The sequence below is a fragment of the Aristolochia californica genome, unplaced genomic scaffold (assembly GCF_029961685.1).
Source record: "Aristolochia californica isolate CCGP_79_NKW_82.1479 unplaced genomic scaffold, dmAriCali1.0.hap1 SCAF_2, whole genome shotgun sequence".
Taxonomy (NCBI): domain Eukaryota; kingdom Viridiplantae; phylum Streptophyta; class Magnoliopsida; order Piperales; family Aristolochiaceae; genus Aristolochia; species Aristolochia californica.
The window spans coordinates 676,363-696,804 of record NW_027181881.1 but is presented as its reverse complement, the minus strand read 5'-3'; the positions used below and the strand labels follow the sequence as shown (position 1 = coordinate 696,804).

Below are 20,442 nucleotides of genomic sequence, written 5' to 3'. Positions count from 1 at the left end.
CTCTGGAAACTGTTTTCCAGTGCACATGAAGTCGTCAACACTAACACCAAGTGCGAAGATAATCTTCATGTACATGACTGACATGATCTTCATGTTGGACATGAACTTGAATTTCAAAAATCCATTTGGGGGACTAACCTCTCCTAAAATATTTTTCGTTCCTGTAAAAATTAAGATTTGGGTGAAGAAAGAAAAGAAAATTGAGAGGAGTAATAACTGTAGGAGGGTCCAATCACTTCACATGGCATCACAGACCAATATGTCAGCCCAGATGTCCTATCCGATGATCTTAGCATGTAAGAAAATCACAGAAAAAAAATTCATCCTATTTATGTATAAAATAATTCCTGTATGTATCAATTTGAAATCACACCCATGTTTGCTTTTAATTTTCCTTATTATAGGACAAAGTTTCAGCATATCACTTGGAATTGGCTTGAGTGGTTCCTTTTTCTTATTTCTTAAATAGTTGACTGACTGGTATTTACATGAATATATAACTCTTTTAAGGATTCTCCTTATTTCTGCTCATGCACTTATCCCCTGTTACACAAACTAACATCATCCTTCCAGAAAATGAAACATCTAAGGCAATTTTACCTTCATATAAGAATCAATATCTGGTTCAGGGACAATCCCGGCCTGCTTTTCCCTTCCGCGGACTTCCATCATAATTTCTTTGCATGGAGAAAACTTAGGCAACAGAGTTAGACTTCCATTACAGTTCACAACCAAGCAAGTACAGCGGGCAATGCAGAAGCTTACCATCTGGGCTCCCAACAACCTGACGGCATGCTGAAAAATCTAGTAGTTCTCTGACAGATCTCAGGAATATGTAGATCATATTGGCTTATGTAAGCTAATGTTTTTTGAGGGACAAACTCGTCCAAACCATTGTAAGAAATTTCTCCATTTACCTGATATTATGTATTCTAAATATCATGATCAAGAAGTAGAATTCAAAGACATGGCAAAGGACTTTGTTGTAGAAAATCAATATTCAAGTCAATTTCTAAGTATGTTTCTCATTCCAATGTGAGTATTAACTTCGTTCATGTATGGTGACAATGATGTGCAAGAATCCTGCAATAACAAAGGTGTCTTGTTGCTTTGATCTCTTATTCATTTCCTCAACCTCTAATCAATCATCCACTCAACAATATTTATTAGACACCATTTTGGACCTCTGCTCCTGCATATTTTCTTATTTTGTTCGAGGGGGTAAACCATTAACCTTGAGAGAATGGTCCAGTTTCCCTGCATAGTCTGCAAGTAACAATATAGTTTTCCCACATCCTGGAGAACCAAGCAGAGTCCTCCTGGACAAACATCAAGGATCCCCACATATTCTCAGCAAAAACAGGGTTAGAGTTGGAAGCATCTCATTTACCCCATAACAATCTCATAATTTCTGTTTCATGAGCACATTTTCCATCTTCTCCAGCTTGACCATCGCAGCCTGGTTTTTATTTTCATATGCAAATGGATTCAAGTTACTATAAGACACCATTGGCACATGTTCAATTAAATTATAAGATGCATGGTCTATGCAGAAACACTAGGAGAGAAGAGCATCTCAAACACCTGATGATCTCACTAACAACTTTTGTGATGCCAACCTTAGTTTCTTGATTCTTAACACCTAACAGCTTTGTGAAGCCCTGTACAAGTGAGAATCTGTTACTTGTGTAGACATTGAAAAAAGAAAAGAAAAGAAAAAAGAAACATTAAACCAACCATAAACGAGACTAGTTTAATGGGGGATGTTGCAGGAGCTTTCTGGGTTGATCCAACTGCTTTAGTTTATTCTGTCAGACTTTCAAAACAACACTTTTGTATAGACATTAAAATTTCAGCTAATTTTGTTTTATCTAATGCAACAATATAACTCAAATAAATCTCAAATCACCATGTTGCAGTAGATGTGCTAATAGGGAACTTTAAAAAATGATCAAATTATTTAAATCAGTAACAGGTTAACAAGTACTTTTTTCTTACAACAAGAAAACTTTTGAAGGTGTTTCCACAGAATAGGCGGAGGTTTTCCATCAAACACTTCGCAGACAGCTTCTACACTGGGATCCTGTTAACTCATCGCCAATGTAGGCAGTTGCACACCAACTCTACATATGACATCTAAGTTCTTCTTCTTACGTGCAGCTATGTGATTCAGAAAGATTTAGCTATAAAACAGAATCAAGATCCACATAATGTAGGAAGTAGATATTGAAAACATGAAATTTAGAGCTGAGAAAGGTTGCGCATATTTATCTATCCACTTTCTAAGTTTCTGCAGTATATATCTAAGATTATCATACTCAATGTGTTTGATGAGCTTCTCAACGAACATTTGTCTTTTTTTACGAGTCCAAACTTTGTAACATCAACTGGCCTATATACAATACCACCATTGGTGTGATCCTCAAAATGGTCGAATAGCGATGTCCTCAGCCGCCCAAAAAGTCGGGAGCCTCTCTATTGCTGCCCACTGCATTCAATCTCATCGTCGTTGTTGTCTCTTGCAGAATTCATACTTGGAACTATGCTGGAAACTCTATTATCTTCTCTTGCCGGGCTTCTCTTGGAAACTTTATTTTGAAAAATCAATCTTCATTACTAAAAAAGAGTTCAAGCACCTTGACGTCAAAAGGAGAGACTGCAACTGAATTCATTTATCAGGTTGGGTTCAAGTTTTTTGTTTGACCCAACCTATGCCCACCCATACTACTGTTTCAATACAAGGTGGGATTATGAATCCTTTATTTAAAATATAAGTGGATCCCCATTATAAAGAGATTCGAACACAAGATCTCCAAAAGAGATCACTAAACCACGGCTTGGTCTCATAACGTGTTTGACATCACCTTTTTTAAGCCCATTTTATACTTGAGTCTTACGTTATTTCATTAGGCCATGCTGAATAACTCAAAGTTTCATATCAAAGAGTCACACTGCTTATTTACATCTTTTTACAAGTAAAAGTTAGAAGCAATTTGGTGGAGGACACCAATATGCCCATCAGGCCCTAATAGACCCACCAAATATGGTTGAAATTGTTTTTATTTTATTTTTTCTGATTTTATTGGATTTGATCGATCTTATCTATTTTGAATTTAAAATTTAATTTTAATTATTTATAGGCTATAAAAGGATATTGAATTCAACTTTGATAACCAATTATTAAAATCTGCATATTTCTGGTCTCTCCCACTCTCCCTCCCCTTTCTTCTCCTTCTGCTTTCTTCTCAATTCTCCTATTTCTCATTCCCAATTCTTCTTTCTTTCTTCTCTATTCTTCTTCTAAACTATGCTTCCCAATTTTCCTATTTCTGATTCCCAATTCTTCTTTTTTTCTTCTCTATTCTTCTTCTTCTTCTCAAATCTCCTATTTCTTATTCTCAATTCTTCTTTCTATTTTCTTCCCTTCTCTTTCTAATTCCAGCAATTATACGACAATTAAAATCACGCCTCATTTTGCAAATATTATTACTCAAATGGAAACCAGAAGCATCCAGAGTTTGAAACTCACGCATGTATAAATATTTGTGAAAGATATAACACCAGAGAAAAGTAAGCCTGGTTGCAAGTCAAAAGCCCTGGTCTTATGAACTGTAACAGGATGGGACTGCATCATGGCAGTCAGATAAACAAAACAAAGAAGCCCAAATGAGCAAAATCAGTTGAAAATTCATTTTCAGAAAAAAGAAATTCAGTTGGAAAATTTCCAAGATCAAAGCTCATATATGATACACAAGTAGGGTAAGAATACAACATATTATATATTAAACAATAACATCCTATCTCAGACCAAAAACAATTAAAATAATAAAAAGTGAGGTACAACATAGTTGGATATCATATCAGTGCCTGTAAAATCCAAAAAAAGTCTCGGAGAATCCCATTCATAGTGCAAGAGAAACAGCCTATTGGACCATTGACACTGCTTTTTGCTAATTTGTGGATCCATTGACAGGAAGGACCAGGCCCTAGAATCATATATGATACACTCAAATGCAGATAAATCTTGAACCTCTGTCGCAATTGACCTTTTTCTGACAAGTCAATAGAAAAGCAGAAACATCTTAGATTGATCTGCCTCCACATCCTCTCATTACAGAAGGAAAGAAATTGGGAGAGTTTCCTCCAAGAGCTACAGCTTGAAAGTGCAAACTAACGGTTACAAGAGGCAACGAGATTTCCAGATTATTCGGCAAATTTCGGCAGGCTCTGCAACAGCTTCATCAGTAAATAATCTGAAAGCATCAATTATGAGACCAGAACTGGTAATTTAACTCATTAAAAGCTATTTTCCTCCATGTCCTCAAATTAAACTTAGAGAAAATTTTCATTCCAGACCCTCTAGACACCTACCAAACCAGGAAAAACCATGTTTTCTCTCTCCTGCTCCAAATCATAAATCTTATCACTCATACCCTCCTTACTGTATGCCTCAATCATAATAGAGAAAGTATCAGAATTTGGGATTATGTGCTTATCCTTCATCCGCTTGAAGACTCTCTCCATCTCCATCAAATCTTCTGCGTTTGCACAAGCTGAAAGCACAGCATTGTAAAAAGCAGTATTTGCTGGTATCTCAAACTTCTCTGCCATTTGAACAGTACTAACCACCTTATGAAACAGTTTTGCATTACTATATCCATTTATAAGACAACAAAAAGTCTTTGTGTCAGCTTTCATCCCCTCTGCCCGCATCTGCTCAAAGGCATATTCCATGTGTTTGGCATCCCCTGCATCAGCGAATGATTCAATCACATTATTGTAAGTTGAAGTCGTCCATGGGTATTGTAGCTTCCGCATATATTCCAGAACAGCAGTCATTTTGTCGTACAACTTTCTCTTTCCATATGCACCAATTAGAATGTTGAAAGTACGAGTCTCTGGTTCGATCCCAATACTCCGGAACTTCTCATACCACTTCTCCATCATTTCAAGCTGACCCTTGTTGCCAAACAGGCTCAAAATAGTGTTCATAGTCCAGACATCAGGTTTGCATGTATCACTATCCAGCATACCCGACAGCACTTTCTCCATTTGGTCAAATTTTCCAGCCTTGCCATAACCGCTTAAGACTATGTTCTGCGTGACTGTATTCGGGGTAATAAGACGTTCAGACATTTCTTGGTAAAGGGTCTCAACCAAATCAAACTGAGTTGAATCAACACAAGCTTTTATGAGGATGCTGTAAGTCTGAACATCAGGTTGACACTGGGGAAGGGTTTTCATTTGGTTGAGGATTGAAAATGCATCATCTAGAAGGTTGTTTCGACAATAAGCTCCAAGTAGTGCCGTATATAGCTCTAATGTAGGGTCTAGTTCTTCTTCTACCATAGTGTTGAACAGTTGCTGTGCACGGTGAGGTTGGCCTGATCTTCCAAGGAGAACAAGAAGCTTCATGTATGTACCTTCCTTTGGGTGGTAGAAAGACTGTTCTTTGAGCATTTCAAAGACCTAAAAAGAAAATGAATTGGGTCAAGGGGTTGTTTAGAACCTCCTATTAGTCGATGAACAAAAATGCATAATGATTCGAAATCACACTCATTGAATTGCTATATCCACGTCTTCTCTTCTTCTTCAGCATTGAAGATGGCTTCTGCCATCGGCAATGGCCTAAATTTCGCATTCCTAAGCACTGGAACATTTTAAAGTCCCATTTTACATTTTGCATTATGCATTTGAAAATGATAACACATATTCCGCAAATTCACAATGTTCTTAAAAAAAAAAGAGTTTACTCTATCCGATCAAGAATCAAAGCATCACAACTAACATGCAATGCAAAACCATCCAGCTCTAACATCTATATCCTCTAATATGCACTTCATCAGCAACGTGGCATAAACATAAATTTATACCTGCAGTTATCCATCTTATAATTCAACAACGACCTAGATTGTCAAAAACTACTACACTATCTATAATAAGTATTTAAAAAATTCTGAATACGATAAAACAACCCATTTGAACAAAGGCCCAAAAACCAAGAACTAAAAAAGTAAATAAATCAGAAGGAACGAAGGGCGGGCAATACAGAACAAACCTCCAAGGCAACCTCCCATTGCTTCTTTTCGATTTTGTCCGTCAAGGTCTCTGTAACAGTAGGAACCCAAGCCTTGGCAGCATTACGGTCATCAATCTTCTTCTTGATATTTTTAATGGGTGATTTACGAGGCCGAGACAGAGATGTCTCTGACACACCGGGGAACTCACCTTCCTTCCAAAGGCGCTTTTTAGGCGGAGAACGATGCTCACGACTGGGAGCAACTGCTCCACGGGAACGAGGCTGCGGAGGAGAATTCGCCCTTTTCAACTGGACACACCAGAATTCCCTCCGAGAGAACGAAACCCCTTGTCTGCGTTTCTCTGTGTGGGTCTCAGTGAAGAACGAGACAAGAGAAGGCAGCGAAGCAAGGGACGATGCTTGCGGCATTATCGCGCAGAAATGAAGTTATCAGGTCGACTCCAGCGCAGTGTCGAGGACTGTGAGTAACCGTCCGGTCAGATAGAATAATGAAATTGACCTTCGTTATCTACTTTCAGAGTCTTGTTGTAGGTTCCACCACCCTATGTACACGTGGCGGGGTCATCAGCATGAGGGAGAATTAAATAGAAAAATATCTCGTACTTTTTCATAAATACTGTTTTTCTCTTCTGGTTTTATACCTTTTATTTGCTCTCTTTTTTACTTTTCATATTTAACATAAAGTAATTAATAATATTTATTTTTCATATTTAACATAAAATTTCTTAATATTATTTATTTTTCATATTTAACATAAAATACTTAATAATATTTATTTTCATATTTAACATAAAATTGTTAATATGTATACAAAATGGGAGAATAGTTGTAGACAGAGAAAAACCAAAAAGAAGTGAGGGTTTCCTATTGATAACTTAATGAAACAACACAAATATACAGTGTCAGTGACATCCCACTCAAATCCATGCAAGTAAAATACAAGTCGTCTAATGGAAACACAGGTGAATCACCCAATTACATCCTGTCATAGCTAATACAACAACCAACACCAAACGATCCATCAATCGCCATTAAATCAACCTCACATGTATCCGAAGTCCAGTTCCTCCCATCTGAATGGAGGAAACACAAATAGAACCTCCGGTGGACCCTTAAACAGCAGTCCTACACAAACACAGACTGTGGCGATGGCGACTAGAGAGAGCATGGCGGGCCTGTATGCAAAGGATCGGGGCATGTTTACATAGCCAATCTGCTGTTGACTGCAAAGCTTGCAGTATGGCTCCATTGCTGTGACTTCGCCCTTCTCGAGCTCCAAGCTGGTTAGTTTACTGAAGTTATTCCTGTCAGGTTGCTTCTCTGAGTGTGAACTGCCGGAAATGTCAAGGGTTACATGCCCTGAATCGGTTTTCTTGTTAGTCTTGTGTTGGACAAGGTGGATGTAAGAATAGTAGCCTCTCAGGCGTGCATATTCTTGCGGAGCAAAACCTGAGTTATCACATGCAGTTTTCCAAGCTTGGATTCCCACCTGAATCAAAGACACAATCAGATCATGTTGCGGCATTGAGATCATGTTGCTGAGCAAATATGAAAGAATCATTTCAGTATCCCCTGATTTGGAAAAATGAAAAGATGAAACGTTTCCAAACAAGACATGCTCTATCGAATGTTTCTACATGCTTATGCTTTTCTTTGGTTTCTCATTATACAAGACTACTTGAGAGTGACTCCTATTGATATATAATTACCAGATATTAGCATGCAAATCTACCCATATAAATTCCAGGGAAAAAGAAAAGCCATACATGTCATGCCACAGCTCAATCTGACAACAGTATATTCTTTTCTCTTTTGAAAGAATGATGAGATGAATTTGTTAAAAGCAACAACAAGGATCATGCCAGCATTGCATGCACACTTTCACTTATTTGTCAAAAGAAATAAACCAATAGCAAAACATGAATGCCTGATTCTAGGTCAAACATTTGTCCAAATCAATAAATTTTAATAGTTAAAAAGGCGGGCAAATCCACAAATGTCTACAATTCAACTTTCAGAATATGCAGCAGCGCATGTGTTCCACCATCAATTCCATCAGAAAAGGAGGATTTACACACAGATCAGGATATACCTGTCCAGGGTCATCAGTTAAGGCATCCAGTACCATCTCAGCATCGTCTCTACTAGCTGCAACGTGAAGAGGAGTCACACCAGCAGGCCCTCGCATGTCAGGCCTAAACAAATAGCAGACAGAACCCTTCCCAGCCCGTTGGTTCCGGTGGTTTTCTCTCTCATCCATTGTCCTATCTGGCACATAACTCAGCAGAAACTCCACCATGGGCCTAGAGTTTCTCCTGACTGCTTTGTGGAGCAGACCCAGATCAGACAAAGTCAGTTCCAGAGAAGATTGCTCACCCACATCAACCATCCCTTCAGTCAGAATATCAAGAAGTTTCTTTACCACAGCACACCAGTCACGGTCCATGGAGAACTCCATGAGCCACTTGAACCGTTGTAGAGGAAAGGCTTTAGAATGACTATCCACTTGACCCACTCTAGAATTCAACAAATGACTCCTCCTAAGAAGCCAACCCATTTCATGCACAAATTCAAGGGCTCGGTTCTTCTTGTGTATTATGTCATTCCTAAAATCAACATCTTTCTCAGACTCGTTCAACTCAATCTCACCCTCCAACAGACGAATTTCTGAGCAAAGATCTTCTTCTGCAACTATGAATGGAAAGAAACCACAACCGAGACCATGGTCTTCAACCTGGGGATCCAACCCAAATGCAACAAAATTTAGGGGGGGAGAGAGAGAGAGAGAGATTAAGGTTAGGAAGAGGGAAGGGACAGAACACCACCTCAACAAATCCTCGGCCAACTACACTAGGCATAGAACAAGAGAAGCTGAGGCACTGAGAGTCATCATGTTCTCCTAAGGCATTGACAACTTGTGAGGTTGCCTGAGCTAGATACTTGCCCTCAAATGCGCAAAGAAACCTGAAACCACATATTATGCTCAACAGTATGTCCTGAGTTACGAACCTAAAAGAGCAAAAGGTGACCATATTTACAAAATACCTTGTGGTGGACCTAGAAAGATTAGTGCCCTTGACCATGAATTCAGCTCTACCAGAAACGGATATGGCAATTGGAGTGATACTCAAGATCTTGCAATGATCATTATTTTTCAGAAGAAAACATGTGTCAAGCGCAACTTGACCTGCAAAAGCAAAGTGAAAAATTAAAAAATGATTTATCCTTTTGCCTCTAGATAACAGCCTCTTTAAGTTCTTCAAGGGGTGATATTAATAAAGAGAAAAGAAAAAAATTGTCAGCGTACAAGAAAAAGAGGACAGACCATTGTGAATAAATGCAATCTGATGTTGTACCCTGGCATATATCCATCCAGTATGCCAAAAAGAATCACCGGATACATCCAACAGCCTATACAAACTGGTGGTGAAATTGCGGCATAACTGTAGAACAAAGGAAACTAATATAAAAACATCTATACCTAAAAAAGAAGTAAGTTATTGTTTCCTTATATCAAGATGGGAACATACCTCATGCCATGTGGAATCTGGTAGGCGCAGGTAAATAGTTAGTATGATACAACCAGGCCGAATGTAGCTCTCAATATCTGTTGGACTGTGGGATAGCCAATCAAGTATCTGCATATTATAAGCATGGTTGGAACCCATCAGATAACCAATCAGAGAGAAGAATTTTTTTTAACAACTACAGCAAACCTTGAACGCTGACAGGATACCTGAGCTCGAAGAACAAGAGGGAAGTCACCTGGAGCCTTCCCAAAGAGCTTAAAAACAATCCGATCTGTGCGACTCTGGACAACAAAAATTCATAGAAAAATCATAACCACCATAAAAGAAACAGGTAAAAGTATGATGTTCAAGAATGACATGTGTAATCATGCCACATTTTTTGCAGTTCAATGAGCAAGTTCATCTCTAAATCAAAGATAACTTTACCTGGGCATCTCCATTGGAACTAGATGGTGATTGAGCAGATGCTGTATCAGAATTACCACTTGTATGAGGTGGACTCGACTGGTGCGAGTCTTGAAGAACCCATGCAGGGTAATCAATACAACCAGTCGGAAGATTTGCAGGGCAAAATGATTCCTTTGTTACATCCATGCAGTCTTGTGAGTCATCATAGATATTATTCAAATCAATAACACTTCGCTTCACATTCTCCCTGTTAGAAGGTTCAACTTTTTCATGTTGACTATGATTGAATGTCAAAGAATTTGCAGATTTTGGATTGGGCACTGCCTGCACTATCTGTGAACCAGATATAGAAGCTACAGTGGCTGAAGCAGCCTGATCAACCAAGCCCACCTTCAACTCATGGTTGGTAGTTCCAGAATTCATTTTAAAGCTTGGGCAAGCAGGTCTTGAAGGTTCATGAGCTGCAGTAACACAATTTGAAAGCAAAGATGCTAGACCTTCAGAAGCAATACCTGTAGAGTTTACAATTTTCTCCATATCCTGAGCTGCTGGAAGAAGGCCTGATAAGTTTCTTCCTTCAAGTGTACCAGCAACACTGGCAAGGTTTCTCAGAAGATGAGACAAAAGGTCCTGATCTTTCGCCTGGTCTGAGCTATTAGCTGCAATTCAAGTGAAATACACTTAAACAAACACGCAAGATTAATCAAGAAAAAGGGTACAAATTCTCATTAGGAATCGAACGTAACAAAGAAAGGAACACTTTCCATGAGAACTTCCAGTCTTTCATAAAAAAATAGTCACTTCAACCAACTTAACCGTCAAATACCAACAAACAGAAGCTAAACAGCAAGGATCAGTTTCAATCCTGTGACTCATTCAATTCACTGATTGGTGCGACTCAATCAGTCTTAGGCCTAGCAAGACTCAACTGTATCTTATTATCACAGTAATTCCTCCTTTTCAAGAAGGGCTGATAATTTCTTAACCACTTTTTCTTGGTCCAGTGCAACTAGAGAAATACCATAAATTGCAAACAGGAATAGATTATACAAGTGGCAGAAAATATTGACATGTAATGACTGGTTTCCATAAGAAGAGAACAACTTTAAGCATAAATATTTCGGATATATGATAAAAACAAGAATCTTATTATCACCTTAATTGCTTCTTTTCAAGAAGGGCTGATAATTTCTTAACCACTTTATGTAAGTCCAGTGCAACTAGAGAAGTACCATTAATTGCAAACAGGAATAGATTATACAATTGAACAGAAAATATTGACATGTACTGACTGGTACCCATAAGAAGAGAACAACTTTAAGCATATAAATATTTCAGTCATATGAAAAAGAAAAGAATCTTCTATTCATCTTCCCACAGCCTTAATGTCAAATGAAAATTATCTGCCTCCCCAGCATGTAATGGAGTGGCAACAATTTTACCTCATATTCATCAAATTGTTTATTCATAGCTGAAATTGGACTTATAAAACACGTAGTGGTTGACTTTTAACTTATACATTAAGTAAAAAACAAGTACAGTAATAAAGTAAACATATTGCAGATATGTCATAATGCACATATGCACCAAGAAATAAAACAAGAAAGAGTAGCAGAACCAACAAAAAGGATTTGTCTATTTAGTAAGAAAGAAAAATGTAATTACAATGCAAGCTTGATAGAATTCTCAATAAACTTATCAACAGGTAGCTGCTAACTCGTTCATCACTCAAGGCGCCTCCTCCAATAAGAAGATCAGGATGTGTTTTTCTTCTTCGTCTATTATGGCCTGCCAACCGTCTTCGACAGCTTCTCTTTCCTTCATCAAACTCTTGAAGAAGATGAAACCTAACAACATATTAAAAAGTTTAAAATCACTATCTTCTCCAACAAGAGGATATTTGAATTTATAGATGCAAAATAACTGAAGATCATTATCTTTTCTCATATTAACCAGACAACTTTGGAAGCACCATCAAGCTAACAAGGTGAGTCAATAGTGTATTTGGAGCAACTTGATGGTTACCAGAACCAATCAAATGAAATATCAAATATTATATTCCCCAAGATAAATAACCACTTATACATCCGCAATGTCATAAAACAAGAAAAACCAAACAACTTGCTGGTTGCCAAACAAAGTTACAATGAAAAATCAAAATAGAAGAATGACCAGAACAAGCACTGAATGTCAGAAATACAGGTAAAATTTCAGGTTTTACGTTGACATACTGAACTAGGAAAAAGCAAAACTAAAAAATTAAAAATAATACAAAACCGATTAATCACCTGCTACATTGTTGGCAAAACCTCTGCACAACATTTCCAACAATAGCATTACTGGCCTTGGCATGCATTTCACACACCTTATGTCGTCTATGGTAATCCTTGGCATTGCTCAAATCAGCAGAACAGTTTTCCACTTGACAAGTGGAGCGGCTAGAATGTGCACCCTGCAATTTCGTTTTCTTCCCATTCCTTGCATCCCAACCGCCATGGTCAATTCCCGTCACAGGGTAAACTTGTCCCCCAAGCTTCAAAGAGAGTGATCCAGCTCCATCGTTTGATTCATCTTCTTCAACTATAACTGTTCTCCTTCGCTTATCCAATCCAACTTTTTCTTTTTCAGAATTATTCTCATCGGAGCAGGAGGATGAGCTGTTGGATGAACCCCCAGCAGTTGCCGGTGCCATGGGGAACAACTCTTTCCCATTGCAATCGGAAGGTACTGCATTTAAAGGGCTGGCAGCAAAAAGATCACCATCCCACTTCCAGTCATTCAAGTCCCACTCGAGACTCTTCTTCGGAGCCGAGGGGCCGCAAAAATGCCGCCCCTCACCACGAACCCTTGCTTCCATTGATTGTGGCCAAAATATCTTCGAATATAACAACTTCAAAAACCAACGAATTCAACAAAGCAAGACCGCAGAATCTGTTTGTCTGAACCTTGCGAAAGAAAAACGAAAAGAGAACTGCTACTTCCAACTAATCAGCCTCGCTACGCCCCCAGAAATCCAGAAAAAGTACACCAACGCATCCATGGATCCAAACAACAGCGACCCACATACCTAAAAACCCTAATTGCCCCAATTCCCAAGGGGAACCTAGTATTCCACCCTCATATCCTTATGTCACACAACAATAACTACTGTAGAGAAAAGCTCCAACCAGTCCAAGGGAATGATAGAATCCAGCACCAAACTGCAAAAAATAAGAATTCAAGGAGGCTAAACTGATCTGGAAGCGGCGAAGCAGCTTGAGGATTGGATCGAGATTCTGTCAAACTTTAAAAACAGAAACGCACAGAAATCAGCTAAAAGCAGAAGCGAGGCAGAAGAGCTGCCCTGCGACCAGAAAATTTAGGATTTTTTTACAAGGCGGCTGGGGAAAAAGGCATTAACTGACGGATTGAGTTTCGGGTCGATATAAATGCTCTTATGTCATGGACAATACACTTTATTTATTTACGATGGTCTGCATGTGCAAAGATGGAATCCCAAACGCTACGGTTTTCTCTCTCTCTCTCTCTCTCCTGCGGTTAACAACGAAAGATGCCCTCCTCTTTTCCCCATTCGACTGACCCCTGCTGCCACCGATCACTTTTTTAACTTTTTAACTGCACTGTAGTAACCTACAGTGAAACGATTAATAAACTGGAGGAGAGAGTAATTTTCTCGTTTCTAATCAGGTGCCGGGCCTGCCGGCTTCATCTTCAATGGATCAATGGAGTAAAGAGAATTTAAAAGGGAAAACAAAAACGAATGTCGCAGTCCAGATACCAGAGCGCAGTACGCAGATGACTTACCATTAACAGCGGCGACCAGAACAGTTACCCATCGCATCACTTGATACTCCACCACTGCCGAAACGCGGACTGCCTTTTCCAAATTCGAATCGAATGATCCAAAATTGGTGTAGCTTCGATTAACTGATCACTGCAAATGAAACTGCAAACCGTAACGAAGACTAGAATCGATAGATAACTATTTTCTCTACTCGTCAAGTCAACTTGTAACTTGGCCGAGTCGAAGGGTGGAACTCGACCCTATAAGTCGAGGACGGAGTTGAATAAAAAAAAACCCACACAAATTCAGGGATGGGTTGCCCCCCTGATCTTCCCATCCCTTATTCTTGGCAACAGGGGTTGTCGTCCACACCAACACAGAGGAAGAGAGTAGGGCTTTCGATAAATCTCTATTTGTACGCATCGTGGACCTTCCTTCACCTACTCCTTGTCTATGCAATTTAAGGGGGCACCAATCCCACCTAATCCTTAAAAAAACTGGTCCATCAATTGGACTATATACATTGATTAAGTCAAGTATACCAGTTTTGAATTTTATATCATTTATATATCTATTTTAATTGGCATTAACTTTATACAATGTATTTATGTATTGTGTAGCATTTTATAGGTTCTAATATAATAATATTATAGGTATCTCGAATAATTTAATTTTAAATATTTTATTTTTATTAGTATTTTTAAATTATATTTATCGATTTCACATAGACATGGAAAAGAATGACAACGAGAAGGGCAAAGGCAAAGACTGAGCAAGAGGAGGGTACAGGGATAGCATCCGTGCGCCCCACCCCACATGTTAGCAGAGGGTGCACGTAATGCGTGGTCCCCCGATCTACGGTTTAAGTGGTTGTAATGCGTGTAAGAGAAAAACGAGGGAAGTGTACACGCCGAAGCGCTTGGATTGGAACCGCGTGTAATTACCTAGTTTATTAGATAAATGGGTTTTATTATTATCTCGAGGAAACGTGGTTTTTTTAAAATGGTTTTTATTTAACTTAATTAATTTTATCAAGTTAGTAATTCTATATTTTATTTACTGAAGCTTTGGTTATGCCTGGGGCCTGGGGCCTGGGGCCTGGGGCCTGGGGCACATGTGACATGCCGCCCAAGGCCAGGGTTTATTTTAAAATTTAAAATCCTCGTGGGAAAAGGGTTTGAATTCGACAGGACCCGGAAAGCCGAAGGAAACTGCTCTCGTTCTCTTTGAAACTGAAAACGTGGATTCAGAGTTGAATCCTTTTGGCTCTCTGTAACTGTTTCAGTCGTTTATGAAAAACCTTTATTACTTCTCTGTTCGATTCCCCTTCCATTGAAATAACGGAAAAACGGTGGAGAGTAGGAGAAAGGGAGAAGGAAAATGTGTGGGATATTCGCGTACTTGAATTACAATGTGCAGAGGGAGAGACGGTACATTCTGGAGGTTTTGTTCAATGGCTTGCGTAGGTTGGAGTACAGAGGGTATGATTCTGCTGGGATTTCTATAGATTCCCAAGTGGTTGATCAAACCGAGGCTTCTCTCTCGCTGCTTGTTTTCCGCGAGGAAGGGAAGATCGAGTCGCTTGTCAAGGCTGTTTATGAAGGTTTGAGTCCTTGCTAAGAGGGACTTTGAATATTTTTACATTTTGGGTAGCTACTTCGATGCTTGATCGGTGGCGACTTTTGGTTGATCGCTGGTCTATCCGGATCATCTCAAACTAAAGCTGTTTTAAGTCATCTTTTTATTTGTCCCGTAACAATTTAATATCTATTTTGTGGTTGCGAATACCGATAGAGTTGGGGGGTTTGCTTTTGTTCCATTGGCTTTTTTTTTTTTTGGGTGAATTTGATGACTTTTGATTCATCTTGTCTGCTATCAGTAGTTATAGGGACAAGCGAACTTTGGTTATTGTAATTGTGATTTTCTTAGTTATCTTAATTGTGATTTTCTTATTCTTCTGGGGATTTTCATACTTCTGTTTTTGTTCATGGTTCTCTGTGTTTCTTGGTTTTACTTCCTTCTCACTGACTGGATGAGACGAGAAATGAAACAAGTTCCGGAACTAAACTAGTTGCTTTTAAATTCTTTTGTTGGTATTTTCTAAGTGCCTTCCTTTTCTACTTGAGATACAGATCTTGTGCGAAACTGCCAATTTTGGCCTCCATTTAATCTCGTTGTTTTGTGCTTAAGATTTCTATTTGTTTTGCTTTTTATAGCACTTGTAATATTAAATAAGCTTTTCGTGTGGACAGAAGCGGACTCAATAGATTTGAATCTGGAGGAGTCTTTATCCGTCCATGCAGGGATTGCCCATACTCGATGGGCTACTCATGGAGTGCCTTCTCGGAGGAACAGTCACCCACAGTCATCTGGTCATGGGAACGATTTTTTGGTTGTTCACAATGGCATTATTACCAATTATGAGGTTTGTCTTTATCTTCTGGAATATTTAACCTAAACAGCATGTTTTCTTTGAGCGGTACAGGGATTCAGGTTTAATCTGATTTCACCCCTGCAACTCGTGTTTGCATATGTGCTTCATATTTGACTTCATATTTGACTTCACCTTGCAAGGAACTTTGACTTTTTCTCCCTGGAGTAGAGCTCCACGCTCAGTACATATCACATGATTGGAATTTGAACTGACTGTGTTTTCCTTTCTTTCACTATCGTCAGGTATTGAAGGAGACGTTATTGCGGCATGGATTCACCTTTGAGTCTGATACAGACACAGAAGTGATTCCAAAGCTGACAAAATTTGTCTTTGACAAGGCAAATGATGGAGAAGGTGATCACTGTTATCTAATTAATACCATTCTTGATTTCTATTTAACAGTAAAGTGAAATACTGCTGAACCATCGACAAACTGACTAGTGTTTTCTCAATGAAAGAAATATAATCATGTTTGCCGTTCATAGCTAATTTGTAACTCATGTCCTCATGTTTCATCTGAAGTATTCATATTGCAGGGAGTCAGACTGTGACTTTCAGTCAAGTTGTCTTAGAAGTTATGAGGCATCTTGAAGGGGCTTATGCACTCATATTTAAAAGCCCGCATTATCCAAATGAGTTGGTTGCTTGCAGACGTGGGAGTCCACTGCTTTTGGGTGTTAAAGTAAGTTTGAACCTTTTTCTGTTCCATCCCGTGCTCATGATTCTAAGATAATTATCTGACCATAAAAAAAACATGCAGCATGTATTTATTGGTTGTCCATTATTTTTCTGATACTGCAGGAGTTGACTGAAGATTCAACTAATGCAACTTCATTTCATGATGCAAAGTTTCCTACAAATAACGGGCTTCCCAAAGAGCTGTTTTTCTCTAGTGACGCTAATGCATTGATAGAACACACAAAGAAAGTGCTTTGGATTGAGGATGATGAAGTTGTACATCTCAAGGTACTTTTTTATTCGCTTCTTTAATTCTGTTGGTCGCAGGCCTCATCAAACTTCTGATTCCTATCCCATTTGCATTATCTTGGTTGGCAAGGTCTAACTATATTCTCCAAGCATGTCTTGCAGTTAATTTATCGATCATCATTGTATCAGTGTTTGATATAGTTGAGTAAAAATAAAATGTGTCTGTTTTTTAAATGGTTGCCCTTTGATTTCTCTTTAAATTGGGGGGCACCACTATTAGGGTTTTTTTATCTTAATTCGAGGAGCATGTCGAGTTGCAGCCCGATAGGTTAGAGAGAAACACCTGTAAGTGTGTGATTTCTCTTGTAAACTATTTCATCTTCATAGTTGATTATTGCAGCGGCGGAAGATAGGACATAGTCTCACCTTGAGGCAAACCTGTATAAATCTTTTTGTGTTTTTTCGTGCTTGCTTTTCCCTTCTTCTACGTTTATTATTATTGTTCTTGTTAGGACTAATAAATTGGCAAACCCTAAGGCTATTGACCATTCTACAAGATGGAAGAAAGAACACGTACTGGAAATTAAAGCAACAAATTTTGAGGGTTATAAGTTTTTTTGGATAAAATGACATCGGAAATTCATTATTTTAATAAAAAGAGTACAATGAGAAAAACGAAATGTTTACATAAATGCCATGCTGAACCGTATGCCAATGAGTTCAGCTTTACTTAGTACTTGTCGTTATAAATTGCCGAATAAGTTAATCTGTTCCTTCAACTAAACCAGAGTAAGCAGTGAAATCGATTATAATAAGAAGCAAAGAGATCAAATATCATTCTCATTTGCAATGACATTGCAGGGTGGGGGTGTATCAATTCTCAAGTTTGATCATGACAGTGCAAGAAGCCATGGACGTCTTCCAAGACCAGCTTCAATACAACGTGCGTTATCTGTTCTTGAGATGGAAGTGGAGCAGATAAAGAAAGGAAAATATGAGCATTTCATGCAGAAGGAGATTCATGAACAACCCGAATCTCTGACCACAACAATGAGAGGGAGACTTATAAATGGGGGTTCTAGCAAGGCTAAAAGTGTACTTCTGGGTGGGCTTAAGGACCACTTAAAAACAATCAGGAGAAGCAGACGGATCGTATTCATTGGTTGTGGAACTAGCTATAACGCAGCACTTGCTGCCAGGCCTTTCATGGAGGAGCTTTCTGGTAAGTACATTTGTGTATGAAGTATTTGGAGGTCAGCTATTTTCATCATTTGGCTAACTTTGACGTGGAATTATAGGTGCCTCGGTCACCATGGAAATTGCCAGTGATTTATTGGACAGGCAAGGGCCCATATACAGAGAAGATACAGCAGTTTTTGTTAGTCAGTCTGGTGAAACTGCAGATACTCTACTTGCTCTACAATATGCCATGGAAAATGGGGCCCTATGTGTTGGCATAACAAATACAGTTGGTAGTGCTATAGCAAGGAATACACACTGCGGGATCCACATAAATGCTGGGTGTGAGATAGGTGTGGCAAGTACAAAGGTAATATTTGGTATTTCAATACTCAGGTGGTTGTTTGTTTTGTAGTTTCTGTGCCTGGTTTGCTAAAGCATGGCCGTTTTTGGATGATGACACTCGCTTAGCCTTTTCAACTTATCTTGTCCTTCATAACCAAATCACTTAAGTTTTGCATTTTTTTTCTGGCCAAAGGGACGGGGGTGGGGGTGGGCAATCTTTCGTTGCACTGAAGTTCGTCCATGCAGCACATTAACTCCTTGAATTGATGTTTTGTTGAGCTAGGTTAACAATTTTGGTGTTCTATTCATTTCCCTAGGCCTATACAAGTCAGATAGTGGTGATGACCATGATGGCATTAGCTGTGGGTGCTGATACCATATCCAGTCTAGCAAGAAGAGAGGCAGTCATAGATGGACTGTTTGACTTGCCAAGTATGTTTTTGAAATTTGGTCTCATCTGTTATTTTCACATATCGGTAGCTCTTGTAATTAAGACAATAGGAAATACAATTAGTGAAAATTGCTGATATGCTGGTATCCTGATTCTTTTGTCAGACAAAGTTAGGGAGGTACTGAAACTTGATGAGGAAATGAAAGACCTCGCCAAACTGCTGGTGGAGGAAGAGTCTCTCCTCATGTTTGGCAGAGGATACAACTATGCAACGGCTCTTGAGGGTGCTCTTAAAGTGAAGGAAGTGGCACTAATGCATAGTGAAGGGATACTTGCTGGTGAAATGAAACATGGGCCGCTGGCTTTAGTTGATGAAACTCTTCCTATAATTGTGATTGCTACACGCGATGCTTGCTTCAGGTTTAATTTATTGACGTTCTTTGTTACTGTTCTTCTGTGAGTGGTGATAGTTATTGATGATGTCTTCGTCCTGTGGTCACAGCAAGCAACAGTCGGTGATACAGCAGCTTCATGCACGAAAAGGTCGATTGATAGTTATGTGTACAAAAGGTGATGCACCTCTAGTCTTACCTAGTGGGTCCTGCAGAGTAATTGAAGTCCCTCAGGTGGAGGATTGTATTCAGCCTGTTGTAAATATAGTACCATTGCAGGTATTTTACTTTTTTATTTCCAATTACAAATCTGTTGTTTACTTTAAAAAAATAAAATTGGATGGACCTATAGATATTTTCTTGTAAGTATTTTACATATTTGGGAGTACTTTTCTTATCCTTTTTGTTCATTTGCTATTCTTGTCACAGTTATTGGCATATCATCTCACAGTTTTACAAGGATATAATGTCGACCAGCCTCGGAACCTTGCCAAGAGTGTCACAACTCAGTAACCAAGGTGCAGAGAATTTCTTGTGTAATTCTTCCCCTTCTGTTTACTTCTTTCTAGATGAGAGGTCTGCTGACATAGTAGCACGGACAGTTGTTTATATCGATCTGAATTGCCAGCAAGTTTTGTGGGCTGACATAGGTTTTGTATTCAATTCACTACAGAGGGTGAAGCAGAACACTTGGCATTTCTAGGAGAGGATGTATGATCCTGCTCTTGGCTGTTAACATGTATTAATTCTTTCTTGTATCTATGACTGAGAATCTCACCTAGCTTATAGTCTATTCAGAGTTTCGTGGTCTGTGAAAGAGGTTTATGGCTTAACCTCATTTACCTTTGAATGTGAAAGTTTCATTGTCTAATTGGGTTCATGAATGATCAAGCCAATCCATAGACTTGAAAACCACTTAAAGGGCAGCAGATTTTTAATCTAAGGATGTGTTTGTGATTTTGAGAAACTACATGAAAATAAATGCATGGGAAACTTTTTTCCCTCTGACCGT

At 38.8% G+C, this 20,442-nt stretch overlaps 3 protein-coding genes across 5 annotated transcripts; 1 reads left to right on the top strand and 2 right to left on the bottom strand.

The window, feature by feature from the left end:
• Positions 1-3,721: 3,721 nt before the first annotated feature.
• LOC137956318 (pentatricopeptide repeat-containing protein At3g06430, chloroplastic) lies at positions 3,722-6,499 on the bottom strand. Its single transcript, XM_068803764.1, has 2 exons — positions 6,059-6,499; positions 3,722-5,469 (listed from the first exon to the last, which is right to left on the bottom strand). The coding sequence occupies exons 1-2, from the start codon at positions 6,446-6,448 to the stop codon at positions 4,360-4,362; spliced, it is 1,500 nt and encodes a 499-aa protein (XP_068659865.1). The 5' UTR covers positions 6,449-6,499; the 3' UTR covers positions 3,722-4,359.
• Positions 6,500-6,879: 380 nt separating this feature from the next.
• Positions 6,880-14,128, bottom strand: LOC137955551 (squamosa promoter-binding-like protein 1). Of its 2 annotated transcripts, none has more exons than XM_068802546.1 (11): positions 13,783-14,128; positions 12,267-13,261; positions 11,644-11,825; positions 9,997-10,637; positions 9,777-9,851; positions 9,571-9,678; positions 9,366-9,483; positions 9,086-9,227; positions 8,866-9,004; positions 8,133-8,774; positions 6,880-7,529 (listed from the first exon to the last, which is right to left on the bottom strand). In XM_068802546.1, the coding sequence occupies exons 2-11, from the start codon at positions 12,833-12,835 to the stop codon at positions 7,083-7,085; spliced, it is 3,063 nt and encodes a 1,020-aa protein (XP_068658647.1). In that variant the 5' UTR covers positions 12,836-13,261; positions 13,783-14,128; the 3' UTR covers positions 6,880-7,082. The 2 variants fall into 2 exon arrangements, with proteins under 2 accessions (XP_068658647.1, XP_068658648.1); XM_068802547.1 differs by having other exon boundaries at positions 12,267-13,178.
• An 842-nt stretch (positions 14,129-14,970) lies between these two features.
• Positions 14,971-20,380, top strand: LOC137956227 (glutamine--fructose-6-phosphate aminotransferase [isomerizing] 1-like). Of its 2 annotated transcripts, XM_068803614.1 has the most exons (12): positions 14,971-15,365; positions 16,015-16,187; positions 16,439-16,550; positions 16,733-16,878; positions 16,998-17,162; positions 17,985-18,345; positions 18,422-18,672; positions 18,965-19,079; positions 19,203-19,458; positions 19,541-19,709; positions 19,860-19,948; positions 20,104-20,380. In XM_068803614.1, exons 1-11 carry the CDS (start codon positions 15,143-15,145, stop codon positions 19,941-19,943), a joined length of 2,055 nt encoding a protein of 684 aa, XP_068659715.1. In that variant the 5' UTR covers positions 14,971-15,142; the 3' UTR covers positions 19,944-19,948; positions 20,104-20,380. The 2 variants fall into 2 exon arrangements, with proteins under 2 accessions (XP_068659715.1, XP_068659714.1); XM_068803613.1 differs by having other exon boundaries at positions 19,860-20,380.
• The last annotated feature ends 62 nt before the right edge of the window (positions 20,381-20,442 follow it).